We start from the raw sequence: 12621 nt of genomic DNA, 5'->3' as shown, positions 1-12621 counted from the left end.
GGAATTAAATCAGAGGCCAAGGCTGAGCTGTGAACTGAGCTACTGGGGATATTTCTGGTGGGGTGAGAGGGTGCTGTGCACTCAGCAAAGGCAGGGAAGAGGCAAACAGCACAGGCTGAGAGGTCTTTGCCCATCTCCTGTCCTTCCCTTGTGGCCAGCTTGGTGCTAAAAGCCAAATTCTGCATTCCCCAGCCTCCAGCTGGCTTTGTCCAGCCAGGGCAGTGCATTACACTGAGATGAGTCTGGGGCGGGGAGGTTTTGGCCCTGTAGCACTTTGGGTACCACTCTGCTTGCAGATGGGGCTGGAGAAGGAATGGTGCAGGAATGGAGAAGGAGGTCACTTGGGGTCAGACAGCCAGGAACAAGCCCAGCTGTTTCCCAGAAGGAAACTCCAGGTGTGCCTGAGGGGGTGATGGAGTCCAGCCCTGCAGCAGGAGAGCATGAAGGGATTTCTGGAGCGCAGAAAGCCCCGGGAGACTGAGGGGTGCTGCTCTGAGCCTGTGTCCCCTGCCAGCTCCTCCTGGCTTTGCTCAGAGGCTGTGTGTGGCTGTGGGCACTCCCCAGCAGCCCTGTGGAAGTCCCCTGGCACAGGAAGAGTGATGTGACATCCCTCAAGCCATCTGCTTTGTGGTAACCCAGCCTCTGCCAGGAGACAGCGGATGGGAACTCCAAATAACTCCCACTCTGTGTGATCCCATTTCTCCCACCCTTGCTCCTGTTGGTGCTCCTGGTTTTTGCTGCCCTGTGATGATCTGTGGTGGAAATAACCCTGGTTGTGGTCTTGCTCTTCCACTCCCTCCTGGGAAGGGCTCCATTCCAGCTCCACATTCCCATCCAAATCTGTCAGTCTGTAGCAGGCAGCATTTCAGATTTGCTCCCAGGAGAAAAAAAAACAACAAACCAACCAAACGAAAAAAACCCCACCAAAACAGCAAAAACACCTTCATAAGCAGATTTGCAGATAAATTTCCAGGAACTTCCCATTTCTTGGTAATAGCACTAATTCCTGCATTAGAGAAATTCTGATCCTTTCAGCCCCTAAATTCTACTTTCACTTCTTGACCTTGTCGTATTAACTGGTATAACTCGTATTAATTATCTACCGAGGGCAGAGGCAAAGTTTGGAGTACCCCAAGTCTTACCTTAAAAGTATTGAGGTGATCCTAGTGTTTGAGAGCAGCTTTTGTAACACTGCATGTTCATAAAATGCCTGTGGAATAGGAGGAGTGCTGTTATGCTCTTTTTTTTGTCCTTCTGAATAGGGAATAAAGAGCAGTTTTTCCATGGCCTTTATTGTGGCAGTAAAAGGAACTCAGTTGAGCTCCTTACACTGGTGTTGCAATGTCTGAGGAGCACAGGACTAAACCTGTGGGTTTTAGTTTTCCAAGATACACAGTTGTGGGTGTGAGTTGGGTGCTGGAGACTTGGGGGACACCCAGCACATCCCCTATGGTGCCACACTGCTTTTTGCTCCTTTTCCAGGGCTGAAGATTGCACAGGAGGGACACAGTTCAGCCCCAGAAGTGCCTACTTTATTGTATCTTCAAACTTGCTGTTTGCTTTTTCTTGCTAATTTTTAATTGATACTTTGCACCCTCACCTCTAGATGACTTTTTTAGTCCAGGCTTGTGGGGTGGAAAGATTTGAGAAGATGTCCAGACTGTGCAAAAGTGGCTAATGTCAGATTATACAGCAGCAAATTTCCTTCTTAAGTGATTTGATGGGACAAAGACAGAAGATTAAAATAGGACATCAGGTTTCAAGTCTTCTTGGTAGAACTGAGAGTGATGGTTTATAATATATAATACTTGGAGATATTTTTGCTCTGCAGCAGCAGCAGCACACTGGAACCTGAGTTTTACACTGTCACCTGGGCTGACTTGAGGCTCTTGAACATGAAAACAGAATCATGGAATGGTTTGGGATGGAAGGGACCGTGATGTGGGGTGTGGGGTGTGTTCCATGGGGCCGTGGCTCTGTTCCCAGGCTTAGGCTGGTTTGCAGATATATTCCCCAGAATCACCATGTGCATTAGCCAGCACCGAGCTGTTCTGGTGCTGCTCCCTTCCATGTTAATTGGCTAACAATTTGGATAATTTGGAGCATCTGCTCCATTCAGACAATGTGATGTTTCATTTCTTCTGAAGAGCCCAGTGTGTGTTCTTTCCATAAAGGGGCAGATACAGTGTTTATGCAACAGCCAAACATACTAAATTGGCCAAAATTATGCTTCCCCCTTATCAGCTTCCCAGTTAGTTCTGCTTTTACAGGTCATTTTATGCTTTTATGTTGTCATTAAGTTATTTGTGGTTTCAGGGAACCTAGTGAGAGCTTCATCCCCTTTCATATCAAGGCAGTGCAAACTCCTCTGGGTGTGTAAAAGGGATCATAAATGGGGAGTAAACCCTTTTGCATCCCTCTGATGTAGCACAGACCCTTGAAGGACAGGGGTCTGACTCTAGTGCTGCATTTAGGAGCAGAAATGGGGAGTAAACCCCTTTGCAGTCCTCTGATGTAGCAGAGCCCATTGAAGGACACAGGGTTTGACTCTAGTGCTGTATTTAAGAGCAGAAATGGGGAGTAAACCCCTTTGCAGCCCTCTGATGTAGCAGAGCCCATTGAAGGACACAGGGTTTGACTCTAGTGCTGTATTTAAGAGCAGAAATGGGGAGTACTCCCCTTTGCAGCCCACAGGGTCTGACTCCAGTGCTGCATTTAGGAGCAGAAATTGGGAGTAAATCCCTTTGCAGCCCACGGGGTTTGACTCCAGTGCTGCATTTAGGAGCAGAAATGGGGAATAAACCCCTTTGCAGCCCTCTGATGTAGCAGAGCCCATTGAAGGACACAGGGTCTGACTCCAGTGCTGCATTTAGGATCATAAATTGGGAGTAAATCCCTTTGCAGCCCACGGGGTCTGACTCCAGTGCTGCATTTAGGATCATAAATTGGGAGTAAATCCCTTTGCAGCCCACGGGGTCTGACTCCAGTGCTGCATTTAGGAGGAGGCAGAGCAGGCCCGGGCTGCAGAGGCCCAGCAGCATTTGCCAGGCACTTTCACACCCTTTGAGCCTGACTGCTCCCCGAGCCTGGAGGCTCCTGGGCGTCCCTCCCTCCCTCCCTTCCCACAGCCTTCCTCCCTGCCTCATCCCCGGCAGGAGCTGCTGTTTTCCTGCCCTCTCTTCCCGCCCGGCTTCCCCGTTCCCACAGGAACCGGCCGTGCCCGGGCCCGGGGCGGAAGCGGGCCCGAGATAGTCACGGCAGGGCCACAATGTCTGCCTGACATCACCCCAGGGCCCTCCTCTCGGCTGGGCCAGGGCTTTGCTTGGCATTCCCACCCAGGGAGGCAATTCCCAGGCCGTCCAGAGGGGCAGCTGCTCTGTGTTTCCCTCAAACCCTGGGGCTGGGGAGGGGAAACATGATGGGAGAATGTTGGAGGGTGGCATTGTGCACATTGTTGGTGGTTGTGGCCATGTCTGGCAGTTCTCAGGATGGCTTTGAAGGTTTAGCATGCTGCATGGATGCTTCTTTTCCCTCTGAGAGATGGTATGAGTCCTAAATATCCCAGATTTGGGACTTTGGTTTTGTATGTTTAATAATGCTGGGGAGGAATTTCTTTACTGGGATGCCATGCTGTGTGGAGGCTGGAGCAGAGCTGGGGTGCAGGGGGTCCCAATCTCCTGTTTCTGGCTCACTGAGGAAGGGCTGTGCCCATCCACCTCTGTCCTCATCCCCCTCACGGGTTAAAAATCCCTCGAGAGGCCACACAGGTGCAAGGAGCATCCTTCCATTTTATCAACTCCCCCTCCTTGAGCCACAGGGCCCCACAGCGCAGTCACTGCTGCATTTTGGGCGAATTTGTGCAAACTAACTCAACCTTTTTTTGTTTGTTTGTTTCCCTCTCTTGCCACAGTTCTATCTGCAGGCCAGATTCACGTGGAAGGGAGCCCGGCTGCTCCGTCCCCTGCTGCAGTTCACCCTGATCATGATGGCCTTTTACACCGGGCTGTCCCGCGTCTCCGACCACAAGCACCACCCCACCGACGTGCTGGCAGGCTTTGCACAGGGAGCCCTGGTGGCTTACTGCGTGGTGAGTGGGGGAAATGGGCAGGAACAGTGCTGGGAAGCTCCTGGGCTCTCGGGTTCTTGGTTATAAATTACTGCCCCGAGATGTGCAGGATGTCTCTGTTTCAGCCCGTGCAACTGAAGAATGAGTCAGAGCTCTTCACTTTTTGGTCTTGAGGTTGTTTATTAATTCTTATCTATAAAATTTTCTTTCTGCCCAGCCGAGGTCTGCTCAGCAGGGCAGCCACAGGCACTCTGACCGCCCCCGAGGCGGTGTTGTCTTTTTAGACTACAAACTAGGTATAACATATTTACACTTAATTCCCAATACCTATAACCTATGTTAGACAGTGCACTTCTACTCTAAACCAATCCTAAAGTGCCAACATCACTGCAGAAAATGGAGAAGAAGAAAGGCTAGACACGCCCAAGTTCCTCCATCTTGTCCCCCATAACCCCCATACCAAAAATCCTAAAATCTACATTTTCACCCTGTGATAATTTTATTATTATACTATTAAAACTTCTGTGAGTTTCAGGTCCTCATACAAAGCTGGTAACTTGCTCCAGGGGTCAAAATCAAATCCCCAGGTCTTCTGGGCAGCATGCCAGGGTCTCTGAACCCCTCAGCGGAGTCCTTGGCAGCTCTGGGCACCCCGAGGGGTGCATTGAGTTCCGACACTGGGGGGAACAGGAGGGCCTTTGCAACCCCACCAGTTCAGCTCAGGTGGTTCCCTGTTACAGGTGGGGATGTGGTGAGAGGCTCCAAAGGCTTGGTCCAGGCAGCTGGGGGCACTGAAAGATATTCAGCCAAGGGAAGGTGTTTACCTCTCCACCAGAAGCTTTGGCAATTCTCAGTGGCACTCAGCTGAACAATATTTCTTTTCCTTTCTCTTTACTGCTACACTGTTGTTTCCCTGAGCTGCTGCTCTCTGTGGGAATTCACCCCCAGAGTGAGTGTTCTCAGTTAGGCTCCTTAGCAAGGTTTTCCACCAGGAGCTGAGCAGAGAGTCTGGGGTGCTTGGCATTATGGCTCTTACACAGTCCTTCCAAAAACTGCTATCTCCCTGACATGGGGAGGTGGATGATGGCTGATGGATTTTCAGGGGGCGAAAGGGCTCTTGAAAAAGTGGCCAACAAAAGCTGTGCCCATTTCTCTTCAGCTGCTGGGCTGGTTCTTGTGCCACTTGCTCTCCAAAGGGTGACATGATTGCACAGCCCTGTAACTCAAAGTGACACATGCATATGTTTTAAGTTGGCAGGATGGGGGGGAACCAGGTGAGGCAGCTGCCTCAGACACAAAGAAGCTGGGGGCTGTGGTGGTTTCTGTGTCTGTGTGAACTCCCCAAAAGCAAGATTTTAACAGCTCACCACTTTTTGTGGGGGTTTTTGTTGGGTTTTTTTGTTTTTTTTTTAACTGTTCTAAAAGTAAATCAGTCTTGGGAACAAGAAGTTAAGTTCACCAATATTGCATTTTGCAGGGAGAGAAAATAGGTTATTTATGTACCTCCCACTCATTGATAATATTCCAAAGCCAAAACAAAAATGTCATTGTTGGGACATTTTCATGGAGTATTATTAACTCTGTGAGCAGTAGCTGTTGGGTTTTGCCTTTGCCTGGTGCCCACGTCCCATGCAGGGCTGGCAGATCCCGAGGGGGCGGTGGGAGAAGTGTGTGTCTTTGTGGTGGGAAGTGGGCTGACAGGCACAGTGTGGAAGGGGAGTGGGGAGCAGGCAGTGCATCCCTGGGTCCCAGCAGTGGCTCCAGAAGGACAATAGCTCTCCGGATGGAGCTTGGGATGGGTGTCCGGATGCTTCCTGGCTGGGACAGAGAGCAGCAGGCCTGGCTGTCCCCTCCCAGCCCTCCGGCAGCTGGGAGCTGTGCTGGGAAGGGGAGGCTGTGGCAGGGCTGGGATGGTTTTCCTGTGTCATAGGAAGCAGCTGCCTGGAGTTTCCCAGGCAGGCTCGAGTTTGCCTGTGAGTCTGGGGCAGCCTGAGCTGCTGTCCCAGCCCGCTGGAGGAAGGAGCAGTTGTGTCTAAATGCTTTGCAGGAATGGCTCAGTAACCTGGAACATCTCAGGGCAGAGTTTGAGCCCAGCCCTTGTCCCATTCCATCAGCCTGCAGAGACCCAGCAGTGTACTGTTCTACAGAACCTGGCTTTGCTGGTGGGAGTCTTTGCCTAGTAGGGCCTAGTAGACTTTCCCCCATTTTGGGAGGTGGCAGCAAGGGACAAGAGGAAGAGTCATCCCAAAACACCCTAGAGTTTGCACTGAAGGAGCAGTTTAGGAGCTTTTTGTCAAAATTCCTGGTATGTCCTGGGGGTTCTTGCCCAGCTCCCCTGCACAGGCTGCTCTGAAATGGAGGGACCTGGAGACCCATCACCTCCCACCCTGGGTGCTCCCAGCCACCCCTTCCCCCAGCAAAGCCTTCAGGGTCCACCCTGGTGGTAGCCAAGGGCTGTAAAAACACCACAGTTATCAGGCCATAATTTTCAGTAGAAACCAATTGTGGATTTCATCTCCAAAGCCTGCCCGAGCTTAAACCAGGTCGTGCTGCAGCAGACACGTTTGTCTTTCAGTGCCTGAAATAACAAGCAAAAGACATTAATGTCAAGCACTTCCAGCTGATGAAACATTCAGACATGGAGCCAGGGTGAAATACAACGAAGATTTCTCAAATAGAAATAGTTTCTCTGCGCCTTGCAGGCAGCTTGCTGTGTGTTGTGTGGTTTATGTCTCATCTGAGGGAGAGGGAGAAGGGGAGATGTCAGGAGGACATGCTCCCAGTGTTGCTCTGGTTAGCTCAGAGGAGTTGTTTTAACCTCTCTGTATATGATTAAAAATTGCTTCAATAGGATGAAAAGTAATAGGAATTGTTAAGTGGGAATGTGAGATATTGGCTTAAAATGCTCTCAGTCTTCTCCCATCAAGTTTTCTTTATGGGTGGAGAGCACCTTCTACAGGAAATGGAGCTAATCCAAGTGAAAAACTTAGCACGTTTATTAGTCCTTTTTTGTGTTAAACAGTTCAAGCATTAGGAGGATTTAACACACTTTTAACCCCCAAAGATCACGTTTAATGATTCCTATAAATGTTTATATAACCTCCAGCCATGTTAAAGTGAAATACAGTTTAAAGAGAAATGAAACCTCTTAACCAGCCTTTCAATGAAACCTGAAAAGCAGCACAGTAAAAGCAAAAATACCCAGGATGACACTCCACCATAACTCATTCCTGTCAAAAATAAGGACCAGACTCAAAGCAATCCCCAGATGCTTCTTGCACTCAGCAATCCCCTCCCATAAATTGATTTGTCATGGCTATCTTGGTGCAGAAGTTGGACACCTTTTTGATTGAATCCAGCTCTCAGAGGTGGATGAATGAGTGAGATGGCACCAGAAATGCACCAAACCAGACAAATGGGGGGTTGCAGTTATTAACAGCCCAAAATAAAACCAGTGCCAGAGCAGTTCAATGTAGTTTTACACTGGGATGCTGCAGCAAGGGGCCAGACTCCAGCTTGTGATCCTCGGGAGCATCAGCTGGATCCTGTTATTTACCCAAACATACAAAGGCTGCCACTTGGATGCCCTGTAAACAACTTTATCAGCTCTGTTACACAATCAAACAACCAGAAACCAGCATATACATCAAGAAAAGAACTGCTTTGTACATCAGCTCCTTCTCTGCTTTTCCACAAAGCAGCACCAGCTCAGCTTCCTTCATCCCTGGTTAGAGTTGTAGGAGTAAAGTGCTGCGTACAGCAGCTTTGCTGGCTGTCCAGCTTGAGCCTTATCTGCTGTGCTGATAGGGGCTTGCAAAAGTTATTTGCAAGGACAACTTGACCTGCTGCACAAGGCTGTGGGTGGTTAGAAAATGTGGAGATGCAGGTAGACCAAACCTTTGCTTTCTCCCTGTCTTACCCAGCCTGGAAGTCGTAATCTAATATTATTTCTTTAAACACCTTGAAATTATTTTTCCCCCTGATTTATCTGGGTGATTAAATGTTGCATTTGAGTGGTGTGGGAGAAAAAAATCAAATGTACTGCTGATTGCTACAGCCATGTGCTGCTCATCCTGGGATTTCAGCTCAGCACACCCATGGCTTCTGTTGGGATTATTGGGGTTTAGGGCTTTCTGAGATGAGCTGTCACACTTGGGCTGGCAGGGACAGTCAGTGGCAGAACAGAAGTTTGGGGCTGTGGCCCCAGGTGACAAAATGATGAATCCTTGCCACTTCTAGCTCCATCCAGAGGATCTGTGCTGTCTGACTCTTTTCCCTTCTGGCACAGGGCTGAGGTTTGGCAAGGGTGAAAGTGCCCCAGTCCTGGAGGACTGATAAGCTTCGTGCTGCTGCCAAAGGAGGATGTGGAAGTTTCCTCCCAGCACTTTGTTTCTTATTGTGTTGCTGCCTTCCGAAATTGCCAAGCACTGGCTTTTTCACATCCGGGAGAGGGGTTACATCACGGGATATTTAGGAAGAAGGAGTCAGGAATAGATTCTCCTCTCCTTAGCCTTTGGCTTCCACCAGACCCCAGCTCTGTACTGGTGCCTTGGTGGGGCATGAGGAGCATGGCTCACCATTGACTCACTGCTGATAGCTTTTAACACAGTTTTAACTCGAAAGCTTTTAATTGCCTACCTGATGTCTGGCTGAATGAATTGTTTCACTGACTCCATCCCTGAAACCACTGAGGATGAGTCAGGCCAGCCCTTTGGAGACCTTTGTTATTTTATTGGAGCGCAGGCCGTGGATCTGTTTCCTGGCTTTTCAACCCGTTCAGCAGAGGTCTGGATGTTGCACTCTGTGATGACGCAGTGAGAAATCAAGTTGTCCTCTCATGTTTTTACAGTTTTGTGAGGTCTGAGCCTTTTCCTCTGCTGTACAGAAAGGTGGTAGCAGGCGCTTGGGATTTCACAGCTGTTACAGGCAGGCATTCAAAAAGTGCTGTTTTTGCAGCTTAAAGATGTGTATATATTCTGTAAACCAACTTTTTGCACAAACCATCACCCACTGTGGCTGAGTTTGCCTTTTCCACTTACTCCTGCAGGTGTTTTACGTCTCAGATCTCTTCAAGCCCAAGACAAAGACTTGCCTGCCTCCACCTCCCATCCGGAAGGAGATCCTTTCACCTGTGGACATCATTGAGAGGAATAATCATCACAACATGGTGTAGAACTTCGAGGAATCAGATGGGTGTTGTATTTTAAACTTTTTTTTTTTTTTTTCAAAAAAAAAAGTGACTGCTGACAGCAACTACCTGCTGCTCTCAAATCTCATCAGACAGTAGAATGTAGGGAGAGACTTTCTTGCCCGACCAGTAAAGTCTTACTCTGTGGTCTTTTCAACTTGCGACATTTGGATGAAAGGGGTGGTGGTGGTCAACTAAGGCAAAGGTGACAATGAAAAAGGAAAAAAACAAAACCCACACTACACAAAATGCCGAACAAACAAAGAGAGGTGCCGGAGTTCTGGATGTGCAATTGGTTTGAGTGTTCATGTTGTAGTGAACGCCAAATTGTTCCCAGCCCAGTGAACACTAAGGGATTTTTGGAAAGCTGGCCATCCTAGGTTTTTTTCTGACTACGAAGATTTCCAATGCCTGCGAGAAAAAAAAACCAACTCATGACTAAATTGTATAGCACTACGTATGAGCACTGAGTCAAGACCTGGGATTGGTTCATAAGAGTTGCTTTTTTCTCTTCTTGATCCTAGTTTATTTTTGCCTCCTCTCTTCCATACTGTGACTTAATTTAGAAGAAGCTTGCCCAGTCCATGGTCTCCGAAGGGTCTCTGCTCTCTCTGCTCACACTAGACGCCTTTAACGAGTGGCCCGAGACGCGCAGTGAGGCCGGAGATCTCCCTCCTCCGCACAGAGAAGCCACATTTCCTCCTCCCCGCTCGCTCCCTGCCGCGGGCTCATCCCACCCGAGCCCTCCTAAATGAAAAGAGCATCCTCCACTTCCCAGCCCTTTCCCCCAGAGAAAAATCCCACCAGGTTCCATGCGCGCCTGCCCGCGGGAGCCGCGGTTTGCGCCGGGGGAGCGGCGGCTCTGCCGAAGACTCGTTCAGTTCGCACTACGACCCCGGGGCTGAGTCCTGGGGAAACTTATTCTGCAGTTTTGGGACGGGCTGCTGGGCGGCACGTCCCGGCCTGGGTGTCAGTCGGTTTGTGCATCCCCTCCTCTCCTCCTCATCCTCCTCATCCTCCTCCTCCCTGGCCACCCCAGGGTGTGCCATGGCAGTACCAGGTCCTGTGCTCCGCTGGGTCGCTCCGGTGGGAAATCAGCTGTGCCTCTCTCGGGTGTGATGATGGCATTTTTTTTTTGCCCAGAAGCCACAGGTGCTTGGTTTGCAGCCCTTCCACGAAGCGCATTTGCAAAGGGATCCCGCAGAACACGCAGAACAGCCATTTGCACATCCTTCTCACAGAATCCGTCCTATCATTTCAACTTATAGCAAGCTATGATTTTTTTTTATATTATAAATATTATATAAATAATGTATAAAACCTTAAAAATTAACTATGTAAAATATTATTTCTGAAACAATTTTAGATATATCCACTATGACTATAAACTGTGTCCTGACCTGTGTTATTTACATTTTGCTGCTTAAAAAAGCATTGAATTAATTTTTTTATAGTCGACTAAAATATTGTAGTTCTGTGGTAGTAATATTTTAATGAAAATAACTACAATTAGAGACATTTGTATAAAAAAAACATATTAAATTGTCTGTATTTTTGTAATGTTCCATTTTGTAAAGAGAAGAATATTCAAAGACTTTTGTAGAATACAAAATTGAAGTTTGTATCTGCGAAATTATTGCTGTATAAATGTGCTTTTTAAATAAAAGCTCATAACACAACTAAACATCCTGGTGCAAGCTGCATTCTGTCTTTGGGTTGCCCTTTCCGTAACGGAAAAAGAGGGTCCTTGCCCAGTGGGACAGTTGGAAGTGTGATGTGGATGTTGGGTGGCATTTGGGGATGTGATGGTTCAGGAGGGCAGCTGGATAAGAAGGACCAGGTGCCATTTTTGATGGGAGTGATGAGAAGGTCCCACCAGCTCCTGGCTTGGGGGCACTTGTGGGTTTGCATGGATCTTCTCTTTTCTATGTCCAGTCTTAAAGCAAATCTCATTTTACTGAAGGCATCCCTTTTACTTTAACAATCTTATGAGATATAAAGAAATATTATGGAAGTAAAATAAGGTCTGAAGAGCCACAGCCCAGCTGCTGGTCTTCCTGGACAACCCCTGGCCTAGGAGGGCTCCCAGCTATGCTCTGCTCAAACACCTTTCCCATGAAAAGCAGGCACTTGGCAGCTGAACCAAACTCTTGCAGCTTGCTGGGTTGCAAACGTAGGTGGGACAGGAAAGAAGAAAAAAGAAAAAATCGCACAACAACATGTGCTCAGAGAGGCACATGTGCTCAGCACACAGTTACGAGGCAGCCTGGATTTTTTATTATTGTTTTTTAATTTTTTTATTATTGTTTTTATTTTTTATTATTGTTATTTTCCTCCTCCTACAGAGGCAAATGAACTTGTTGGTGGTGACACACGGTCAGAGCCGCGTTTCGACCACTCCTTGAGCGAACCACATCAGCGAGATAACACGGCACAGAAATAATATGCAAGAATGCATGACAGGAAGCAAATACCACATCAAACTGCAAAGAAAGAGCAGGTGGAAATTAAGCCAGCAGAACTGAGCTAGCACTTGCTATTATTATCCTAATTAGGAGTAAAATTTTATTACGCGTGGAAAAACTTCGTAAACCCGCACCTGTCCCAAATGCAAAGGGCGTTTTCATGGTGCCACGTGTGATCTGAGCCTGAGTGTTTGGAGGTTGAGTGTGTTGCAGAGGTGAGACTTCAGCTTCAGGGCAATGGCTGTGAGGACAGGCTGTTAATCCCCAGTTTATCTCCCAAATGCATTGCCTGGGTGTAAGTACCCCCATGGGAGGAGGAAACACTGCTCTGTCTGCCTGTGGAGCCCTGCCTGTGCAGGGCCAGCCCCAGTACAGCAAGCACCGGGCTGAGAAAAGTGTTTGCTTGCATCTTCACCCCAGCAACTTGGAAAAAGGCAGGAATACAGATGTCTGGGGGAAAGAGGAGGGCTTGGAGAAGGGTCACAGGGGAAGCGGAACAGGAGGTGATAAGAGCCTGGGCAGGGCAGCGGGGCTGGCGAGTCACGGGATCTCACTCAGGATGTGTGGGTCAGCCTGGAGAGAGGGAGAAAAGACCATGGATAAACCAACAGGGTTGAACTCTATAATGTGGGGCTGAGCATCAGCAGTGCCAAGTCCTATTTGTGGATGGTAGAGCGATGGTCGTTTCCTCCTCTGCTTCCTGCCCACCTCTCCCGTGCTGTCCCATTCCATCCCATCCTGGGGAGGGTAAGGGCAGCTTTGCACAACCGGGTGGAACTTTGCTGGGGCTCACCCTTACTCACTGCCTGGGGACTAAGAGAAGTGATCATTTCTGGCAGCACGGGTGGAAAAGGCAAGGTCCATGGAGATCTCTGGGCTAGCCAAGCACAGAGGAACGTTCC

At 48.7% G+C, this 12621-nt stretch overlaps 1 protein-coding gene across 1 annotated transcript in view; it reads left to right on the top strand.

Annotated features, from left to right (window-relative positions):
• PLPP3 (phospholipid phosphatase 3) overlaps positions 1–10938 on the top strand; it is a 45357-nt gene extending 34419 nt beyond the window's left edge. The window contains exons 5-6 of the mRNA XM_054638229.2: positions 3911–4087; positions 9114–10938. Coding sequence (XP_054494204.1) covers positions 3911–4087; positions 9114–9239 — 303 coding nt within the window. The 3' untranslated portion in view covers positions 9240–10938. The remainder of the gene's footprint in view (positions 1–3910; positions 4088–9113) is intronic.
• The last annotated feature ends 1683 nt before the right edge of the window (positions 10939–12621 follow it).

This window comes from Agelaius phoeniceus, chromosome 8, assembly GCF_051311805.1.
Source record: "Agelaius phoeniceus isolate bAgePho1 chromosome 8, bAgePho1.hap1, whole genome shotgun sequence".
In the NCBI taxonomy this organism is placed as follows: domain Eukaryota; kingdom Metazoa; phylum Chordata; class Aves; order Passeriformes; family Icteridae; genus Agelaius; species Agelaius phoeniceus.
This window is presented reverse-complemented; position numbering and strand designations above follow the sequence as displayed.